The sequence below is a fragment of the Poecilia reticulata genome, chromosome 9, assembly GCF_904066995.2.
Source record: "Poecilia reticulata chromosome 9, P_reticulata-male-v2, whole genome shotgun sequence".
NCBI lineage: Eukaryota > Metazoa > Chordata > Actinopteri > Cyprinodontiformes > Poeciliidae > Poecilia > Poecilia reticulata.
The window spans coordinates 25189239-25211194 of record NC_088838.1 but is presented as its reverse complement, the minus strand read 5'-3'; the positions used below and the strand labels follow the sequence as shown (position 1 = coordinate 25211194).

Sequence of the window (21956 nt, the reverse complement as noted above, 5' to 3'; positions counted from 1 at the left end):
GAGAGAAGAAGCCTGAAGATAAGGTCTGAACCGAGGCTTTAAAAGTGACCTATGGTTACAGGTTAGAATGAGCCGAAGGGCGATGCAAAACATGATTATTACAGTTTTTGCACAAAATCAATTGTAAATAATGAGATTTCACTCTGGTCAGTTCTGACTATTTTCTGATTTACAGCCTCATGTCACTTTAAATCCAGAGCCAAGGTCCAAAAAGGCTCAACAGCCTGACAAAGAAGGCCGGTTCTGTTGTGATTCTGTTCCCGGGACGCCCCAAACTCAACATTTACAGTCGTAAATGAGAATAACTGCAAGCGGCAGCACAATTATACAAGAAAAAAAAAAGGGCAAAAGTCGAGCCTTCTGCACAACCAACAAAATGCAGCAAGTGATTTCTGAACGGTAATCAGCAACAAAACATTCGTCTTTTCCAGCAGCTATTGTTCAGCTCTCAGAAAGCCAAATCAGCAAACATGCTGGAGTTCCGCTGGGGTTGCCAGGTAACCTGGCTGGGCTGGTTGGGGTTGCTAGGTAACGTCACAGTGCCCATAGAATGCTACTCAACAATGGACCTTACCACAGGGGCCACGTTTCATTGGCTAATGCCCATTTCACGTCACAGCGCAGCTACCACATGCGTGACCGTTTCACAAACACAAGCTACAGTAGTAAACACATGCTAATGTACATTGTGGACTAGCAAACCGGCAGAAGGTTTTTGCGTCAGGACTCGAAAAAGAATGGTTCTCCACTGTCAGTGGGGTATTTGCACAGGTAATGTCAGGTATCCTGATCGTATTTGTGGAACTAAAAGTCACAGATTTACAGAATCTGAAACGGAAAGCCTTGCTTGGATCAAAGCTTGTGCACGACCGCATTTGCAGCTCAACCGTCATAGATTCAATAAGAACAAAGGACTGTGTGCTGGTGTAAGTATTATTGCTTTGCTTTCTTTGTGTTTAGTGAATGACAAAAAAAAAGTCAATAATAAACACGTCCATTATAAAAACCTTTTAGCCAAGTACAGCATAATGGCAGTACCGATACAACTTCTACATCTTGAAGCCTGTCTGTTACAGCCTTACGTTAGCTGAACAGATCAATATGCAATGTGTGCCGTATCTGACATACATTAAAGATTTTATTTTACCTGAAAAGGCGTTTTATTAAACTGTAATCATGTTAGCTACGCTAGCACCGAGTACCGAGTATCAGACCTAGGCACACTGAAACATTTGCCAACAACAGAAATCACTGATTCAAAAGTAACCCTCAAAACCATGAATGCCCGACTTACCCAGCCTTGCAATAACAATAGGCATCAGTGATCTTGTCCACAGCTATATTTATGCTGAGGGTGTGAGAATCTGCTGTTTTTCTCATCGACCGGTAGCATTTAGCTGCGACGTGCACAATGTTTGGAGGCATCCTGTGGCTAAAACATCTTGATGTCATCCAAAAAAGATGACATGAACTTGTTGGTTCCCTTGTCCATTGTCGTGGCTGATATTTTTTGAAAATCCGGCAGAAATGCTACACTAATCGACTCAGAAATACTCTGCAGAGAGTCAGTCGAAATGAAAAACGCCATGTTTACACATAGAAACTGAGCTCCGCGAGGCTTTGCTTGTGAGACATGCAGCCACCTGGGACTTTCAAGGGCCGTTTCTGGGCGGAGATTGGTAAGGTCCATTGGAACAGTTTTGAAACGGATCATTTTCAGATACCAAAAACCTTAAGTGGTCTTTTTAAACACTTTGGCCGTTTTTAGAGGCAGCAGAGACCCAAATAAACATAAAACATAAACATCACTGAATGATTTTAAGGCTCTTCTTACTGATTTTGTCTGTAAATGTTTTGAGAAATCTTTTAACTAATTTATTCATGATGTCAGTAATTTTTCCTGTTTTGCTGTAGATGTTCTGTAAACACCGTGTGCTGCTGCCAGTCTTGGTCAAGATTCTCTTGCAAGATATATTTTTAATCTCAATTAGACTTTTCTGTCAAAATTCAGGTTAATAACAATGAAGGTTGTGTTTACCGTATGGCGGCTTGGTGAGGTTGAGACACAGCAGGTGATACGCTTTCGGACAGTCCTTCCTGTCGCACATCACCAGCTCTCCTCCTTCTCCGCAGCAGAAACAGACGTACTCGTGTGTGTGTTTGCCCTCCGGCCGCAGCTTCCGCTTCTTGGGCTTCAGCTTGGCGTTCTTAGCCTTCTCCTCCTTCTCCAACACCACAGCACTCTGGAGAAAACAACACAAAATACGTCAGGTGTGAAGTTTCACCAATCTCGGGTTCGCCTCCAGGAAGTTTGGAGCAAACGCGCTCACCGTCGGCTGAACGCCGAGAAACCCAGAGCAGTTGTCGGATCCGCAGTGGCAGGACATCCTCCGGTTGCCCACGCAGTGTAGGTTGTAGTTGAACGTCAACTCTGTGCCTGCAGACGAACCAACAAGTCCCCCGGTAAATGGTGCGTCTGTCATGAAAACAGCTGCTACAGATGTTCGGCCTTCAACTCACCAGCCTCGATGTCGCAGAGGGCAAAGAGCCCGATGCGAACGTCTCCGTTCACCGTCCACTTCTGGGTTTCACAGTTGGGGCTGCAGCTGTGGTTCATGAAGCGAGACGAGTTTCCTTTTGGGCCGGCGTCTATCACTCGGTCCTGTCCGGCAATATCGAAAAAACCAGAAGTTTTATTCTTCTTTTAATTAATTAAAACTTACACTCATTGTTGACTTTGACGCCATGTTGATTCAAAGTTTTTAAGGATTTATTTAAACTGCCAAGAGTTTCCACTCTCCAGAGTTTCGACGTTGAGTGCACAAGTTTAAATTTAAGGTGGATTAGCTCTAATCTGCAGAGTTAAAACTGTACATAAAGATTCAAACATTTCATAAACAACATTTAAGATCTTTTTCAATGTTCCATCAAAAAGCTAAAGAGTGCTTAAAGAGTTTTTTTTTAGCTAAAAATAAAACATCGAGGAAAAAAAACAACAACACATTTTTACGGCTGAACGTTTTATGAAGATAGAAACATTTTATAACGTTCCAGATATTTTCCTTAAGAAAAATCATTTTGTAGGTGAAGTTTTTCTTTTGCAGCATTACTGATGATCTGTTTTAATACGTTTCATGGAAGCATTATGCTTTTTCAGTGTTTAAATTAAAGTGTTTATTATTTTACAACATTTTATGTTTAATGGTTTATTCATGTGATCTATCAACATGCCAGCGTTTTTACGACACTGATTAATTTCCACGTTTCCACAGCAGCAGCATCTTTACCTTGGTTAGAGTGAGCATGTAGAAGTTGGACACGTGATTTTCATGGGCTCGTTTGATTCGCTGCTGGCATTCCTCCGAGTCTATAACCTCTCCCACGTATTCGGTCACAAAGTCACCCTGAAGGAAATGGAAAACGTTTTTATCACACTTTTTATTACACTACGCATAAACCAGATGCCTTTATCCGACTAGTCAGTCGTGACAGCAGCAGGTTGAATGACAGGTTTTGATTTCAGCAACCTCCTAATACATAATTACATAAAAAAAAATCAGTTTTACATTCAAACACAAAATTATGATCAACATTTGTTTCCAGTGCAACTACTGTGTATCATCATTTAGTTAACAGATTGTAGAAATAGGTCTGTCAAGATAACAAATTTGATATGATAAACTATCCCAGTAATTATTGTGATAAACAATACTGTATAAATCTATTCAAAGAGATATGAATCTGTTAAAATATTAATAAATAGTTGTGGTTACATTTGAGTAGTACTTCTTAAAATTAAATAATGTAGAATATATTTTGATTTTGTGGTGCTAATTTAGAAGTATTTGTCTATGTACAGCAGTAAATGCTGTATAACAAAGTGAGGTTGAGGCAGCAGTATAGTAGAAATAAGAAATACTGCCACCTGCAGGTGGAGTTAGTAGTCACATGAAAATTTAAATAAACTCACAGTTATGGATTATTGAAAAAAAGTCTGGGGAACTGCTAATTTTACATGAATTTCCAAAATCACATAGTTTAAAAAAACTGGACGGACAGTAAATAGATAAAACCTGCTTTGATTTGATTGATAAAATTATATTTAAGCATTCAACTTACATCTTAAATACACCATACATGCACCCCCTGGAAACTAGAGGGCCACATAAAAATTTATGGCGTGCCGGATTTGGCCCTGGGGCCTCAAATTTGACACATATGGTCCAGACGTCAGGCTCGGCTCTCACCTTGCGGAGCGTTTGGTTTGTTCTGAGCCCCCAGCCGCGGCCCTCCGTCTTCACCACCTCAGTTTCTGCGTACAGCCGCTTGGAGAAGCACTGATTCTCACATCGGTCTCCTGCAGGACACACCTGAGGCAAACAAGATGGAGGTCACACGTTGGGTTTTAGTCATTTACAGGCCTACACTGCAAAAACACAAAATCTTAACAAGGATTTTCAGCCTAGTGAAAATATCTTATTTCACTTGAAATAAGACAAAACTAATGATAAGTAGTATCATCCTGCTACAACTTCCTGTCTTTTTCTTAAAAAAAAAGGTGTTTTCATTGCAAATTTGCGAAATACACAAATTTTGTAGCAGCTATAAAAACCCCACCTCCTCCTGGCGTAAAAAGCTTTATATAAACAAAAAAACCCGAGCTTTTTCTAACTTGGTGTGATTCTGTTAAACAAAATAAATTTCGGAATTATACATTTTATAGTCAATGAAAATGCAGCTGTTTACCAAATAAAGGGGTACAAACCTGCGGGTGACACTCGTACTGCAGCATACGGTTGAGACACTGGGAGTCGAAGCTGCAAGGATGCTCCTCTGTTGGTTTGCAGTTGCATCGAGGGATTTCTGACAAGTCGGCCACGTGCATCTGCACCTTACCCACTGGCTTATTGGACTGTTACAGGAAAAAAATAGAATATCCGCTAAGATAGAGTCTACTGAAGCGTTTTTGTGTATTTAGAGACATTAAAGGGATGTAAACCTTGATGATTTTGTATGGTGGAGGTTTGCGGGAGTTGCGTTCCTGCTCCAGAGCTTCCCTGCTCTCCCTCTGAGCCTTGAGCTCCTGAAACCGCCGAGCTGCTTCTTCCAGAGCTGAAACATGAACAGCGTCGCATGAAATCCCTTCAGCTGTGTCGTGAGGCAACAGAAACCCAGCCAGGTTCAAAAAGGTTCAAATCTCACCTTTCTTGAAGGTTTTGTTGATGTTAATCTGACCCGTGACGAAGTTCTTGTCGTTCTCCACGTATGGGAACACGCGACCCTGGTTGATCCAGTAGTAGTCGTGGGAACCAAAGAAGAAGACCGGAAAGTCACCGATGTCGTGCCGAAGGCTCTGGATATTTGATGGCACCAAGCGAGGGTTGCAAATCTCAGCCGGCCACCATCTAATGAGGAACGTGGAACGTAACAAGACAGAGAGAAGGATTAGAAAAGTAATTACAGAGCGAGGGATCTGTGGTGTTTAATTTAAAAGTGACCTTGAACAGGTAAGGATAGATTTAAGGGCTAAACAAAACATGTTCATTAAATTTTTTCACAAAATCATTCTTGGATCATGATATTTTAGTCTGATCAGTTTATTTTGAGCTCTTTGGGGCTCCTGTCACTTTAAATCCAACTCAACGTTTACACTCGCACGTGAAAAACGTTTTATCCAACCGTCTTTTCTGAATGGTTAATCAACAACAAACCATCTACCTCGTTCGGCAGGAATGGAGCAGCTAATCCACCTAAAACCAGCTCACCAAATCTGCTGGCGCTTTGCTGGGGTTGCTAGGTAACGGGCTGGGCTTGCCTGTGGTTGCTAGGTACCGGTTGGGCTATTTTTAAAAGCTCTTTTTAAACCAAACTGAAGTACAAAAACGTTCAAAATGTGAATTTTGTATAATAGGTTCCGTTTAATTACCCAGCGTTTGTTTGAATAAGCATTTTTTTACATGACGCAATAAATTATTTGATCTTCTTAAATAGATTGATAATTACATAAATCCGGTAAAGCATTCTAATCTAATGTTATTTAATCTATCTAAAAATAGTGCCATAAACCGGGATTAACCTGATTCTACAAACAATTGCATTTCTAGACTGTTATTCAAAACTGATTTAGTTTTTAGATGCTGCTCATTCACATGTGGTTTTCTGTTTTTTCATACTGATGGAGGAATTGAGGTAACAATTACTGAATTAAATGATGACTATCTGAGTTTGGAGTATTCATTTTAGGCAAAGTTGAGCAGAGATTCATCCTCCACTGAAGCACAAAAACAAATTAATTTCTGTATTATTGATCTCAGCAAAGCTCACAGTGTTTACATTTATATTTGCTCCAGCTTGCTTTAACAATCTGCAGGTCAAAACAAACCCACATGCCTCTTTTAGGGAGACTAGGTGTTGCAAACGAGGTTAATTAAATCAGATCTCCTGTTGGTTCATTTCAGGAAACGTTTTGCTAAACAGTTTCCAGGAAACGCAGAACATCCATCTAAAACATCACAACCCGTTTTATTTCAGAATGTGACTCATTTTTTAACATCTAAAAATAAAGAATACAAATCAGTGGGTTTCTGAGAGGCTGATGTTAAGAGTTCATCTTTAGTTGCTTTCTTTCACCTGCCAGGTTCAGATATTACAGGTACTCAGACTGAAGGTTTTCTTTTTCTTCGGGATAAAAGCAGGCGATGCCAAAATGTTTATTTTTTTCTACTCTTAACAATGACAGGGTAAGAACTCCTGCAGCATTTATACAGCAAAGTGAATGCTTTTAGAGTGGTCTTAATGAGTGGCTCTCTAAGCTGTCTGCAGGTTTCTCATACATTTTTTTTTGTCCAATCTTTTCACTCAACTAGGAGAACATAAACCGCTGCAGCATTTCATTACAACCAGCCAAAATAACATTGTGTCAGTTCCACTGTTACTGCCAAATTAGCTCTGGATCCAACTAGATCCCTCAAGGTGTGTTGTGTTATTCTAGATTTTGGCAGCAGGTCTTTTAAATCCAGTATTCATGAGTTGAAGCCTCCAGTTTGTTTAATGACTGTGATCTGGACAACCTGGGCGCCAAATCAACACTTTAAGCCAAACTTTTCGTTAAACAGGCCAAAATTGTCGAGTCAAAAGTAACCGGTACTTTGGGGACAGGAAAATATATATACAAAAAATCTAAAATCAAGCAAATAAAGTCACCTGTTTTTTTTTCTTTAGAAGGAAAGGGGTGGTATTCATTGTAAATCTAAATGTTACAGGGGCGCCATTATGCACTTTCCAGGTTTGTTGTGCCACTTTACAGTATATTCAAGTTGGTAAAAAATGATTAATATATTAAATATGACTTAAAATTAATTGAAATTGGGTCTCTGACACTTTAAAAACAATGTCTTCAGGATGTCATCAAATCTTTCCTCTGTTAACCCTTTTACAATGTTTTTGCCAGTGTTGCAATGATGAGCAGCTCATATAATGAGATGCACAGTTCTAGGTGTTTGCTAATTGCTGCTGGCTAGTCTAAAGGAGCTGAGTGGGGGGAGTCACAGGGGAGAGTTGCTCTGTGAGGAGACTGAGCTGCGCCTTGAAGGATTCGCTACATCCAACCAGGCCTGTCGCAATAAGCAACAAGTCAACTAATCACATGATCAATTAAAACAAGTTCAATTTCCATTTGTAACACGTCCGTGCAAGCCAGGAAGTTGGAGTTTGCATGTTCTCCCTGTGCATGCGTGGGTTTTCTCAGGGTACTCCGGCTTCCTCCCACAGTCCAAAAACATGACTGTCAGGTTAATTGGTTTCTCTAAATTTTCCTTAAGTGTGAGTGTGTGGGTGCATGGTTGTTTGTCCTGTGTGTCTCTGTGTTGCCCTGCGACAGACTGGCGACCTGTCCAGGGTGACCCCGCCTCTTGCCTGGAACGTTAACTGGAGATATGCACCAGCGCCTCACGATCCCATTAAGGGACAAGGATGTAAAGAAAATGGATAAATTTTGATTTGCATGATTTATCGTTTTGCCCTGTTCTCTCTTTCTACCAAAAACTGGATGACAAGACTCTTCAGTCTGATGCTTTGGTCTCAACAAGCCTTTTTTTGAAGATCAGTTTTGTTTACATAGACTTCAGCATTTAATTTATTTGTCATTTGTGTTTTCTTTAATTTAGTTTTGATATTTAAAATATCTTCCAGTTCCAGAGTTAGATGTGGATTAAAAATTAAAGTTTATTGATCTTTAAGAATATGTTCTTGCATTATTATTATGCCAATGTCTTTATGTTACTTGAAATTGGTCTTAAAACAACAATAATTTATCGCAATAACTTCTGGGACAATGTATCATCCAGTAAAATTTATTGTGATGCGCCTCGGACCACCAACGCATTTTCCATGGCTAAATGGTTGCCATGAGAGATTACAGGATTTCCCCAACGTGCATGACAGAATCGAAGCAAAACTCCAGCTATGTTTGTGATGATACAATAAATTAAACCGGAGATTTTACATAATACTGCTCCTTTAAGAATTTTTCACATTTGCTACATCTAGTTTTTCCCAAATACTTTTTTCCTTCTTGATTCATTTCTTGGACGGCTACTTTTTACTTCTACTTGAGTGAAAACGTGTTGAAGTAGTCCTACTCTTACTTGGGTACGTTTTTGGGGGACTCTACCCACCTCTGCTTAAATGTAACCACACACTGACAGACGTCTAACCCTCACCACTCTGCAATCGATGTGCTCTGCCTACCTGTAGTTTCCCAGTTTGACCCAGACAATTTGTTTGTAGTGAGGCTTCTTCCCCGCCCTGCAATCACTGCAGGACCACGCGCCTTCGGGCATCTCCATCTCCAGACACTCCGGGTGGAAGGAAGCTGGGCATGAGTCGCAGCACAGCAACTTTCCTCCTACATTTGGATGGATGTAAACATGTGTTTGTGTGTGCACATGAAAGTGTGTGTGAGTGTGTATGTGTGTGTGCATGCGGATGGGAGAATGGGTATGCAAAGAGAGGAGGAGTGTATGATTAGGTGGATGCACATCAAACACCTGGACAAACTCTGAATCTCAATTGCAGACAAGCCTAAGCAGGAAATAAGGATTTAAATTATATTTTACTCATATTTAGGACAAGAAAAAACTTTTTAATTGAAAATTTGGTCATTATTTTTGAATAAAAACAGAGATTTGCACTTGACAGAAGGTTCCAGTGATGGCAACACTGCAATAAAATTTTATGAAAACAACAACTTCTACTGCAGCAGTTCCAGCATGTCTGGCAATCAGATTCAGAGCACTGTACCAAGACCAGTCTATGGGAAATACATGCGGCAGCACTGGAATAAAAAGTCAGCCAGCAAAGTAGGAATTATTCAGGGTTATAATCAAACACATTATCTGCAATAAGCAGGCATGCAGTCCTGCTAGAGCAGCGAACCTGTCCGATTGCGCAGCGCATCCTGCAGAGACCAGCTTGCATGGAATCCAATGTTTACAATATTGGCATTTCTTGTTTTTGTGTTTATCAACTTAAAAATACCAGTCCCTGCTTAAATGCACACAAATCTTTTTACTGACTGGGATTACATTCCATCCAAGACGGGTCAAAAAAACAAAAATCAAAATAGCTGCAGTCAGCATAAAAGAGGTGAAGCTGAACAAGGCCCTTTCAAATCAAAAACAAGCCCAAAGTGCTGAAGCAGAGAAGCAGTGCACCTCCAGCAGTGATCCATACAGGAAAAAAAAAAACACAACCAGAATTAATTAACCCAGAACATCCAGCAGAGGGGAATATACACAGAGCTGCTTCAACTTTAATGGCTAACTGGGTGTCCGCTGTAGCTAAACTCCATCGTCATATTTAAGTTTTCCTTTTTAAGGTGCTGTATGTACCCAGATTGATTGATTGATCCTCAGAACGGGCCCCATGCAAGAACAAGTCTCCTTCGTAAAAATACGCCTGTCAGGAGTTTCTCATAAATTATAAAAACTTGCTAATGAGATATTAGTCATCTGTTAATTACAAAAATTACATGAATCCTAATGTCCTCAGACCTAAACTAAACCAAATGAATTTAACTTTGCGTTAGGGCTGGATGATGTGGCTGAAAGTTTTACGATAAGTGTTTCACATCAGTCAATACTGATACTTATTTATTGATTAGTTTCTTTTGTTTTAAATATATTTGAAATACTCCCAGCCCAGTGATGTGACCTTTCTTGTTTTATCCAGTTTTCACTATGTTGTGCTTTATTATTAAGCAGTTATGAGGCACAGTGGCAAAACCTGAAACTGTTGCTGCGCAGCGTCACTCAACAAGTTGTTACTAGGTAACCAAAGAGTGGATGAGTTGCTAGGTAACCAAAGAGCGAGTGAGTTAGTTGATACCACCAACCTTACTAAACTCCCCATGAGAGTTTGAGCTGCTAAAGTCTTTCCTCTCACTACATCTCCCAGAATGCTGTGGGGTTCTCGATCAGAGTTCAGTGAATATTCAGACGTGTTATTACAACCACATTTCAGATGTATTTTAATAAGATTTACTGTAGTAGAAAATTCTCAATGAAAATTTGAAAAGTGTGGCCTGCATTTTTGTATTCAGGCTTTTACTCTAAAACTACTAAATAATACGAAATGAAGGAAACGTCCCAGAGAAGTCAGAATTCTCAAAAAATATTAATTCTGAGAGAAAAGTCCAAATTATTATTATTATTATTAATTTGTATTTATTTTATTTCGAACATTATAGAAGTATAAAATCACACACATAAAAAAGGAATGCAAAAGACATATTTTTGTACCACAAATATCTCAACATACTCGAAAAGGAGTAGGAAGAAGTAAGAAACTTATGAACTCCTACCCCATAAACTCAATAATACCATATTTTCAGATGGGCCCTCATTATTAAATTATGAGAAAAAAAACTCAATTCTGAGAAAAAAAAAGCCAGAATAAAAAAATAAATTAAATAAAAAAATTTTAAAAACTCACTTCTGATATTAAAATGAGATTTCTTTCGCCGCAGTGTCCTCCTCCGCACTGACCAGAATTGAACTGATCCTGCTACATTTAGCTCATGTCGTGTTTGTAGAATAACCCGGATGCTATAAATCATCATTGTCTGCTAGACTTCACATTCAAGCACAACCAAAAAAAAGAAACAAAAAAAATTATTCTTGCATGAGGCCCGCTTTTATCTGGAATTGGGCTGAGGCTCCTTTGCGTCACTCTGCATTGAAATGAACTGCATGTGTAATCAGTTAATTAACTCTGCACCTGAAGGCTTTGAAATGAAAGACGTGTGCAAAAAGGGGGAAACTGAATCAGAACGGGAGCAGGCACAACACAAACACGGACCAAGGGAGCAGGGGGGGGACAAGGAGAAAGAGAAAAACTGTTCAGTTACCTTTCCCAACATTCTTTTTGGTAGCTGACGAAGGAGAGGGAATCATAGGTAATTTCAACTCAGCACGATTTGACTCAGTCAGAAGGTAGTGGGACTTATAGGCATATGAACTTAATATGGTGTCAGTAAGGTCTTGCACTAACAGCCCTACACAAGACACACAGGAAGAGACGGGGGGTGAGCCGCAGTCAAACTCGAAAATTACCCAAATTTCACACAGAAAGAAACACACACACGCACACACACACACACACACACAAGAACAGCCAAACACACACTCAGAAGTAGTAAACAAAACACGTTTGTCCCGACGTAAAAGAGGCCAAACAGTGCACTCAACTCAGCGCTTAGCGTTGGGCCTAATTGGCTGATTGGAAAACCTGTTTACTGCCTAATTAAAGTGGAGTGCAGTGTGAAAGCCTGGGGTTATTAATATTACGATGGAAAAAACAAACACAGCACAAGTTTTCATGAACACAATCCCTAAACATGAAACACAAATCAAAATATCTACACTTTAAAATATCAAATGTAGCTTTTAACCCATGAGATGCTAACTCTGGGCTGAAGCCAAAACACTAAGCAGTGATGAAGTCAAGATGGCGGCACGTCCAGTGGTGAAGGCTTACCTCTGGCACACAGAAAGCACCAGCCGACGTTGACGGGAGAGGAAAGGAGGCCGTTCTTCTTGGCACTGCCGTGGTTGCTGCAGATCATAATGTGATGGGTGAGGATGACGCTGCCGGCGGCCAGGCAGCCGTCGCTGGGGTGATAGGCCAACGGGCAGCGGATACAACGGATCAGACGGCCTGCGAAACGTACCATACCTTTATCATCACAGGTTAGGTGAAGAGCAGAAAACTTTCCTTCAATGTTGACTTTATTTTAAAGGTGATCTATTATGCTTCCTTGAATAGGTTAGGATAGGACGATGAGCAAAATATGTTTATAACATTTTCTGCACAAAATCAATCTTAGACAATGAGATTTTAGTGTGAGATGTTTTAGGAACTCTCTCACTTTAAATTCAAATAAGCTGCTACTCAACGTTTACATTCGTACAGGAAAATAGCTACAAACAGATGCACAATTATACAAATGTACATGTTTGAAAAGCAGAAGTGGAGCCTCCTGCACAACCAATAAGAATGCAGCAAGTGGTTTCTGGATGGTAAGTCAGCAACAAAACACTTGTCTTTTCCAGCAGCCATTGTACAGCGTATACAACGGTAAAACCAGCTGATCAAACATGCTGTAGCTCAGGTGTGGTTGCTAAGTAACAGCGCAGTGCTCGTCAAAGGTGAGTTAACAAGTAGTTTTTGAAATGGCACATTTTCCAGAAACTATAAAACATTAACTTGTTGCCAGGAACGGCTGGGTGTTTTATGTTTGTTTTTCTAAATGGTTAAGCTGTTTTTTAAAGCAAAAAAGACCCAAATGGGAATAATAAAAAAAAAAAACATACAAAAAGTGCATTTTATATAGTAGGGCACCTTTAAATAAACTAAAAAAGAAGGTAGGTCATATTCCTTTGTGGGCCTTTTCTGTAATTGAAGTGACAGGAATAGATACTGCGTGCTATGAATGAGCTTATCAAATAAGATTTTAGTCAAATCACAGCACAGCAACTCGAGTTGCATTAAAAAAATGACAGAAAAATGTGTATTTACAGTCTTCTCATTGGTAGAGAGCTCAGACATTTTAAATCTGAAAATTGCTACGTTTTTCTGTTTGTCAATGCCTCAACAAATACTGCTGCCTTCTAAATTCAAATGAAATTTAACTGCATTAGGAAGTGAATGGCACACAAAAACTAGAATGACAAAAATAGAGCTGTAAGTTTTTCCTCTCATTTCTATCCAGTCTCTAAAAAGTTAGCGCCCCTTGCTTGCTTCCAATAACTTATTTTGTGTGTGTTGTGAAAAACAGCGCTAAGTATATAATAGAGGAGTTCTTCAGGATTAAAATATTGCATAAATTGTCATTTTGATGACTATTCCAATTTAATAAATTGTGCATATATAAATTAATGTGTGGCCATCTACTTTCAGTAGACATATTTATCTTTATTTTGTTGTTATTCTGGGTATCCAATTATTTAAATTATTTTTTGGATCCAATTACAGCTAAAAAAAACAGAGAATTAAAGAAATAACAAAAAGAGCTCTAAGAGTGATTTCTAGGATTGTGTAGAAAATACAGTAAATAAGCATTAAATACACAAAGCCGCCCATCTTTACATTTACCTCTGATCATCTTTTCTTCAGCTTTTCTGCTGTAGCATCCAGCATGATGCTGCCACTACCCGTTTCTGATACTTTCCTCCTAGCTGTCTGAATCTGTCCATCTGTTTCTCAAAGTAGCTTGAATACAAGCTTTACTGTGGCTATTGTTAGAGAAAAATAGCACCAGCGATGTGACAGGATGATGGTATCCCATTGGGTGAGATGAAGGCCATTTCTTCCTTTTTTCATTTGGTTTATTTGCAGTATGATGACGCACCATCATCATCCATTTCCAGGAACATAGCAATAGCTCTGTCCCCGATGGTCTTCCAGGTACACCTCATTTAAACCAAACAGAGAACTGGATGCTCTGAATCACAGAATATTCTAGATGTGTCCCTAAGTTTTTCTGCTCCAAACAAAACTATTTTTAAGAGACTTTTATTTCTTTTTATAGCAAATTATTTCTAATATTTTACCAATTCACCGGTGAATTGATCTTGCCTTTTTGAATTACCTTGTAAATTAATTCGTTTATAAACCTTTTCTAAAGCAAATCAACATTTTCCCCACTTTGTAATTGCAAAGTTCCAGCAACCAGACTCAAAGTGGAACTTAAAGGATACCAATTATACAATATTCATATTTTACTTTATTCCTCCATTTTTGTCTCTATTGCTTCTTAAACACAACCCAAGCACTTTAAAAAAAAACACTTAAAAAAACACTCAGTCATTTTTTTTATTGTCAGTAAGCTAAAGTTTTTTTGGTGTCTGGAAAATGAGCTCAGGGTTTTCCCCAGTGTATTATAAGCCTGGCGGCCCGCCATGCTTTACTAGCCCCGCCGCCAGGCTAAGCGTTGCTTGTTTACATTTCTAGGGAGAAAAAAAAATCGCTTTTTTTTGTTTAAAGCCGGGCTGCAAGCGTCTCTTTTCCTCTTAGCATTTCACTAGCAGAGTAGATGTATTCCTACAGGATAGGTTTATAGTTTATGCATTTAAACCCGACAGCGCGGACCAATCAGATAGCTGGCGCCTCTGCGCTTTGCCTCGCGCGCTGCCGCTGCTTTATCTCAGCGCGGATCGCGCGCGCCTCCTTTCACTCAAACTGGACACAGGCTGACCTGTATGGATGTTTACATCAACTTACTGTGAGTAATTATGATCCTTTGAAAAACTCTATGTAGGTAAGACTTTAAAACCCGCCGCGTTAGCTCTGGTTGCGCAGCTCTATGTGAACCGCAGGAATAACTTGTAGCGAATTCAGAGGTCGCATTGTGGAGCGGTGAGAATGATTTATCTTTGTGAACAAACAATTATATGCGGCGTTTACATCTCAACACGCTGCCCAGCGTGTGGCTCTGTGTCTGTCTTCCCTGTAAAGTTTATGTCTGTGGTCCCAGTTGGCCGGGACCACAGACAGAGTTTGTGGATAACGAGCAGCGCTAACCTCATCATGCAGGTTCAGCCCGGTGAGGAGCTTTCGTGCTCTCCTCGGAGTCACGCATCACGCTGATTTTATATTATTTTATTATTATTTTTAGTATTATTTTTCCGGTTACACGATGCATCGAACCATATCAAATGCGTTGTCTACTTAGAGTTAATGCGCGCGGCCGCACGGAGATCTGAGAAACTCGTCCCATAAACTCGACCAACCAGAATAGTTTCTGTGACGTCACAGACACGAAATGAAAGAGCTACTAAAGCCATAAAGCCACATTAGCAGCATTGAATTAAATCTCCCTTTTGTTGCGCATTTATGCGCAGTGCAGCGGATTTACTCATCATGCAGGGCCGGTCCAAGGGTGGATGAGGGCTGGAGCAGAATTTGACTTAGGGGCCCCTTTTGTTGCTAAAAATATCAGCACTTCTAACAGCTTCTGTGTTAGATTTAGTGAAATATGGGAGAAGGGAGTAATTTAATTGGCCAGCCTAAAAACCAATAAGTTATACTAAATTGTATTTGTAAATTCAAAGATTAAACTCACAGCATCAGATTGTTGCTATGGTAACAAAACAATTTAACTATGCATATTGTTCTTTGAAGTTTTACAAAGTAAACTTGCCAGCTCCTTAAAATCTTGTATTTAGATGTTAAATAATTTAAAATCATTTAATTTATGTATGCCTAAACAATTGAATTAAATTTAACAGCATTGATAATCTCAATAAACAAGTACCTGTGGTCCATTTTAAAATATTAGCGTTTATGGGGACCCTGAAGCCCTGGGGGGCCTGATGGAGCCGCTGACTTAATTTGGATTAAACAGAAGTGAAAATTTGTTGTTTTTAGACTAGTTGTGGGTTTAAATAGCATTTCACTGGAGATGTTTTCGCTTAACATATAATTACACAGTAATACTTTTACATTTCCTGTCACCTTAACATCTTTTAATAAAAAAAACACGGTGGACCACCGGTGGACTGTCTCGACGCCCCGACCACCGGGCTTAGCAAGTTTTCTGGGGGAAACCCTGCAGCCGTTTCAAAAACCTTTGGAATGCGTCATCACAAATGTGCCGTTACCTAGCAACCCCAGTCAAGCACAAGAGGTTACCTAGCAACCCAGTCAGAGTTCTAACATGTTTGGTCAGCTGGTTTCGTGACCTGTAAAATGGCTGCTGGAAGAGACCAATGTTTTGTTGTTGAATTACTGTCCAGAAACCACTTGCTGCATTCTTGTTGGTTGTGCAGGAAGTGCTACAAATACTTTTCAAAGATGTACGATTGCTTTCATGTGTGAGAGTAAACGTTGAGATAAGGGGGCATGGCCAGCAGCAGTTTACTTGGGTTTAAAGTGACAAAAGGCCCCAACAGAGCTCAAAATAGGCAGAACTGAGCAGACTAAAATCTCATTATCTAAGAATGATTTTGTACAAAATCATTCTTAGATGTTTTGTACAGACCATAGATCTATTCCAACCCATTCAAAGAAGCATAATAGGTCACCTTTAAACAGAAAACAAATGAAGCAGAACCCGCTCCACCTTTGCTGGCTCGCTGCAGGTCTCGCTCCAGGCAGCAGGTGGAGCAGCTGTGCTGCGGGCAGCAGAACCCTCCACCAGAACCGCTGGTGGTGCCTGGCAGCTTCCGGACACAATCCTCGTGGTAGAAGCATCCACAACCAGACACGGAACAACGAGTCACCTCCGGGTCCACTGATTTACAGCTAAAACAAGGATGATTGCCTAAAAGAAATAAAAATAAAACAGCAGAAAGTCACAACAACTAAAAACTGAGTCGGCTCAGGTCATTTAGGGTGAAACTGTCTTTGCTCTCACCATTTCTACATTCAGTGCAGGTGAATCGGCCCTCCGGTGGAGACGACAGGCCGAGACACTCCAGGTGGAACTGTCTGCTGCAGTCGCCCTCACACACAACCAAACCCTCCCCATATGCCTCGCAGATCTAAAGAACGCACACATCATCTAATGACTCAGGGCCTTGCAAAGGTACTCATACCCATTCAACTTGTTCACATTGTGTAATCCTACAACTACAAGGTTTACTGTATTTTAACACTAAAAAAATTGAAGATAAAACACTTTACAGAACAAGGTTTTGCCACAGTTAAAGCTGCATGTCTTTAGAGATATTTGTGTAACTGGGCTGAAACTAATGATTACGTTTGTAATTGATTATTCTGATGATTTGGAAAAAGCTTGTTAAGTTATATTGCACTGTAATATACTGTATTTATATTGATTGTGGCTTGAGGGACTACAGATGAAAACTAGCCTTTATGACTACCTCAGGCATATTATTTGATATGATTGTCCTTTTTGAGATACATAAACAACAACAATTATTAATTAATCTGATTTAAAAAAGGTAAATTCTGCATATGTTTCATTTAACCATTAATGTATTTTTTATACATAAGATAAGCATATAAACAAGTAATTTAATTCCTTTTTGTACGACAAAATAAACTTTGTTACCTAAAATATGATAGCATAGCATTTCTTTAGTGAATACTTGATCATTTGTAGCAAACGATGCAAAGTAAATACTTCTCACAACATGTGAAAAGCTCAACTCTTTCTGCTTGACATCAATACAGCATATGGCTGATCTGTAAATAAATAATATTTATTATTATTAAATTAATTGACAATCAATAACAATATCAAACAATTTAGTTTATGTTAGTAAAGTTAGACTATGTGAGGCTCAGGAGATCCAGTTTCATTTATTATTATTTAATATGTCTTTAGTTTGTGTATTTTTATTTATTTGTTCATATTTCTTATTTAAAGGTAAAAAATGCCATTTAATATTGGTATTTTATGGTACCAATATTTGCATAGAATAATGCAACATTATTCTATGTTGAATTTCAAACATTGTTATCTTTTTCTGAGAAATAGAGTTGAAAATGGTGTTTTATTTATTACAATGGACTGGTCTATTTTTCTTTTCTTATTAAATATTGACATTGGCATGATATTGTGAGTATATATTTTGTAAAACTTGCTTATTTGTGAATCAATAAAGATAATAAAAAAATAAAGGATGTTAATATTTTCGGTTTGAAAACTTGTAATCCAGCAGAGACCAGCCTTACCTGGCACACTGTGTCTCTCTGTCCGGTACCGCTGTCTTGACGGGACAAACCGGAGTCCACAGACTGAGTGTCCGAAGCGTCAGCGTCTGCCGCTGCTGGACTGTCCAGGCTCTTCCCAAATAATCCCTGGAGAATTATTAGGGATGATGTTACTTCAATCTGTGCTTAGAAAAGCTTTAACAGTTTAACTTCACCTAAAAAAGCCCCTCGATAAAAAAAAAAGCATTCATCTCTAGTGACCCTTTACACGTGACGTCACGCTCTCCAGAACCGCGTCCGCTCCGCCATGACGCACACAACCAATGAGCTCCTTTAAAGCTAGTCTAAAAACAGATGTTTGTCACCTAATATTGCTTTTATGAACTTGATTTCACTTAAGAAATTGTCATAGGGTGCTGTATGATTAGAAAGATATCCAATATCGCGTTATGGAGAAGGTACGCGTCTAACCATAACCATGGAAGCAATGCCGCACCGTCATGTAGCCTAGCATGTATGCAAAAAAAAAACTGGTTAGCATCTCGTCTTTTGTGTGTTTTTAAGGCTACTCCGGTGTAAAAGTAAACACTGTTTATGATATCGTGTGGTGTGAATTCAGGAAAAGTTGATAATTTGACCAACACGTGATGGGGAGGAGCCATGAATAAACTGGCAAAAACAACTTGGGAAAACTTTGTTCAATACAATACTCCCGTCCCTCACTTCCGACTTCCGTCATATCGCCTCGAATGATTAGGGATCGAAGTTGCAAAGGGTGATTACGTAAATCTTTCTCAAACTGTGGTTTGTGGCTGCCCCCTAGTGATCCGCGAGGTACTGCATGTACGGTGGTGTTAGCTCAAAGTTCAACGCGTACTAATAGTGAGAGTTGTGTTTTTGTTTTTAGGACTTTGCCTGCTTATAAATGCTCTGAGCACAAGTCAACAGCTGTTATTTTTTTATTTAAAAGGATTTGAATCAGCAAATTAATATGATGGATAGAAATGGGTGGACAATTTTTATGTTTAATGGTACAGAAGAGGATTTTTGTTTCTGCCAAAACTACTCAAGTCTATTTTTCTTTTATTACGCTTCTTTAATTACAAATAGCCCTAATATGATGTTAATGTGCACAACATTTGTAGTAAAGAGCAACTTCTTCTTTTATTTCCATGTGTTTGACATCATTGGAAAGCTTAGAGTCCACACACAGAATCAGTAAATAACTCAAACGCATTTTGTTTCTTTTATGATACAGGAATGACAGGATGAGCTATTTCTTTTATTACATCCGTGTCTTCTTGTTTTTGTGTGTGTTGTTTCATTTGAAGCCCACCTGTGGGTCGTTGAGACCCCTGGAGTCGGAATCAGACGTGTCTCTGTACTGAGACGAAGCCATTTCGACGTCTGTTGACGCTCTGCTTCTCTTCTTCAGCGGTTTGCACGCATCAGAGATCTCACTGGCTCCTTCAGGAGGATGGTATGGATTTCATGTAAGTTATGAAGGAGTTTATAGCTGCTGGGTTTGAGGAGGTATTGAGTATTTTATACCTTTCTGTGATCCCGTCTTCAGAGTGGTTTCTGGAGCCATCTCCGCCTGAGAAACACAAATTTCACACTTTGATGTACTCTGTGTTTTCCAATTTGTTTAATTTAAATTGATTGTTTTGATTCACAGAGTAGAACATAAAATTTTTGTAAAATCTTTCCACTGATCCACTCCTTCGGTTTCCATAGTTCAGAGTGATGTCAGCGTGTCCGGGGCCGCCATCTTGTTTCACAATCGCGTTTTACAGATTCTATTTATATAAACTTTTAATTCAAGGAAACACCACAACAAAAAATATTAAGGCCAAGCTATGATAATTTTTTTAAATTACAATAATAAATGCATAACTTCACCACAATAAAATTGGAATTTTATAAGTTTTACACTTCTAACACAAAAGAATAATATAAAATAAAAATAATAGATAAAAAATACTTTTAAACACATTGGCATCAAATCATCATCAGTAGCAGAATCTTGAAATAATTGTGAAAACAATTTCAAAGAATGAACTTCATGAACTGACCTGATAAATTTATTGAATATTTTTTCTCATTAAAATAATTTCTTCCTGATAATTTTAAGACATTTTTTGTGGTAAAATTGCTTATTTTTTCTGCTAATACTAGTATGGCATTATTCATTCCTGATAGGGATGAATGAAATAAAGGTCACTTTTTAAAAATATTTTCAGGAGTAATGTCTCTTTTTAGAAAAATAAGAAGAAAAATAAACAAATAAAAGAAATAATAATAACAAAATCTATGAAAATCTGAACCAATCTTAAAAATAAAAGCCAGGATTTAATTTTTAAGCCACATCATCCAGCCCTAAACTGCAGCAATTCAATCTGAAACGTTCTCTGTGGTGGAAATCTGAGCTCATGATTTCTTTCAGTTTTCGTAGAATAACGAGAGAGAAGCCAGATCTTTCGCTGCAGGTGAGCAGAGGTAGACTCATACCTGTTCTTTTTTGGTTTTCTTCTTCGGGATGGGATCGGTGCCTCTCTCTGACTCAGATCTACTCCGGACTGACCGCCGCTGAGGCTTCCTGTCCTGAGAGCCTGAAAGCAAAAATAAATAAATAATAAGCAGCCTGCATTTTGTATCACACAGAGAACAAGAAAAAATAAATCCTGTTTATTTTGGCCTTGCAGGTAAAGATGAGCAGAAAGCCCTCAAACTAACTTTTCTCTCTAAAAAAATGTAGAAAAGTCCTATCTTTAATTTGAGTTAATCTTTTAAGTGGAGAAAAATATCCAGAATTAGCATTTAATTAAAAAATAGAGTCAGTAGTGCCACACCTGCTGGTTCAGCTTCTATCAGAAACCTTTACAAACCTTTCACCTTTAATTAGTGGTCTGTAATGTTTAATAAGGTTGGAGCACAAAGAGAGAGAGCGAGATTTGATCATTTCTTTTTGCTTTATTCCTCTAAAATGTCTCTTCTTTTCAGCCAGATCCTTAATTAGAATTTGTTCTTAACTTATTTAATAAAAGTTAAATAAAATAAATATATCCCTCCAGTTTTTTTTCTAAATGTTTTATTCTGTAGCATAAAACAAGAAGCTAAACATGCATTATGTAGTGAAGTAGCTTGATTTTTGCAAAAATGTTAATTCTACTAATATGAGTATTTCCATATTATTAGGGATTCATTCTGCAAATAATATGACTTTCATCACATATTATTACAGCTTTATTTTTGAAATACTCTGAATTTATTTTGTACAACTTCATTGCTGTAATATTCAGGGTTTCCCACAGTGCATTACACCAAACCACCACCAGAATAAATCCTGTGGTTCCGTTTATTTTGAAGTGGTTGTTGGGGCACCAAAACTTGATTGTTTCCTCCCAGTGAATAAATGTAGTAAAATTAACGGTTGGAATTTATTCAGTGTGACATTTAGACCTGTTGCAATAAGCAATAAATAATCACATGATAAATGAAAGCAAGCTCAATAATTTCCATTTGCATGATTTATTTTCGTTTTTCTGTTTTTCTGCCAAAACCTGGATGTCCTTTTTTGGAAGGACAGTTTGGTTTACAGAGACTTCAGAGTTCATTTTATTTTTTGTTTTCTTTATTTATTCTCGATATTTAAAATGTCTTCCAGCTCCAGTGTTAAATGTTTGTTAGAGTTTAAAGTTTATTGATCTTGTGTTTCTTCATTATTAACAATATTCTGGTTTATCACAATAATTTCTGGGACAATTTATCATCAA

General features: G+C 38.5%; 1 protein-coding gene across 5 annotated transcripts in view; it reads right to left on the bottom strand.

Annotated features, from left to right (window-relative positions):
* The window catches only part of nsd3 (nuclear receptor binding SET domain protein 3), a 42138-nt gene that overhangs the window by 4844 nt on the left and 15338 nt on the right, over nucleotides 1-21956 (bottom strand). For 3 of the 5 annotated variants that reach the window (XM_017306535.2, XM_081610778.1, XM_081610777.1), the window contains exons 8-24: nucleotides 20692-20792; nucleotides 19732-19777; nucleotides 19517-19647; nucleotides 18202-18327; nucleotides 16916-17042; nucleotides 16622-16822; nucleotides 12037-12216; nucleotides 11408-11554; nucleotides 8749-8905; nucleotides 5203-5405; nucleotides 5000-5112; nucleotides 4766-4912; nucleotides 4248-4370; nucleotides 3288-3404; nucleotides 2521-2662; nucleotides 2331-2437; nucleotides 2039-2243 (exon numbers count right to left, since the gene is read on the bottom strand). In XM_017306535.2, the coding sequence (XP_017162024.2) occupies nucleotides 2039-2243; nucleotides 2331-2437; nucleotides 2521-2662; nucleotides 3288-3404; nucleotides 4248-4370; nucleotides 4766-4912; nucleotides 5000-5112; nucleotides 5203-5405; nucleotides 8749-8905; nucleotides 11408-11554; nucleotides 12037-12216; nucleotides 16622-16822; nucleotides 16916-17042; nucleotides 18202-18327; nucleotides 19517-19647; nucleotides 19732-19777; nucleotides 20692-20792 (2373 nt within the window). The remainder of the gene's footprint in view (nucleotides 1-2038; nucleotides 2244-2330; nucleotides 2438-2520; nucleotides 2663-3287; nucleotides 3405-4247; nucleotides 4371-4765; nucleotides 4913-4999; nucleotides 5113-5202; nucleotides 5406-8748; nucleotides 8906-11407; nucleotides 11555-12036; nucleotides 12217-16621; nucleotides 16823-16915; nucleotides 17043-18201; nucleotides 18328-19516; nucleotides 19648-19731; nucleotides 19778-20691; nucleotides 20793-21956) is intronic. The other 2 variants (XM_081610779.1, XM_081610780.1) reach the window with 2 other exon arrangements.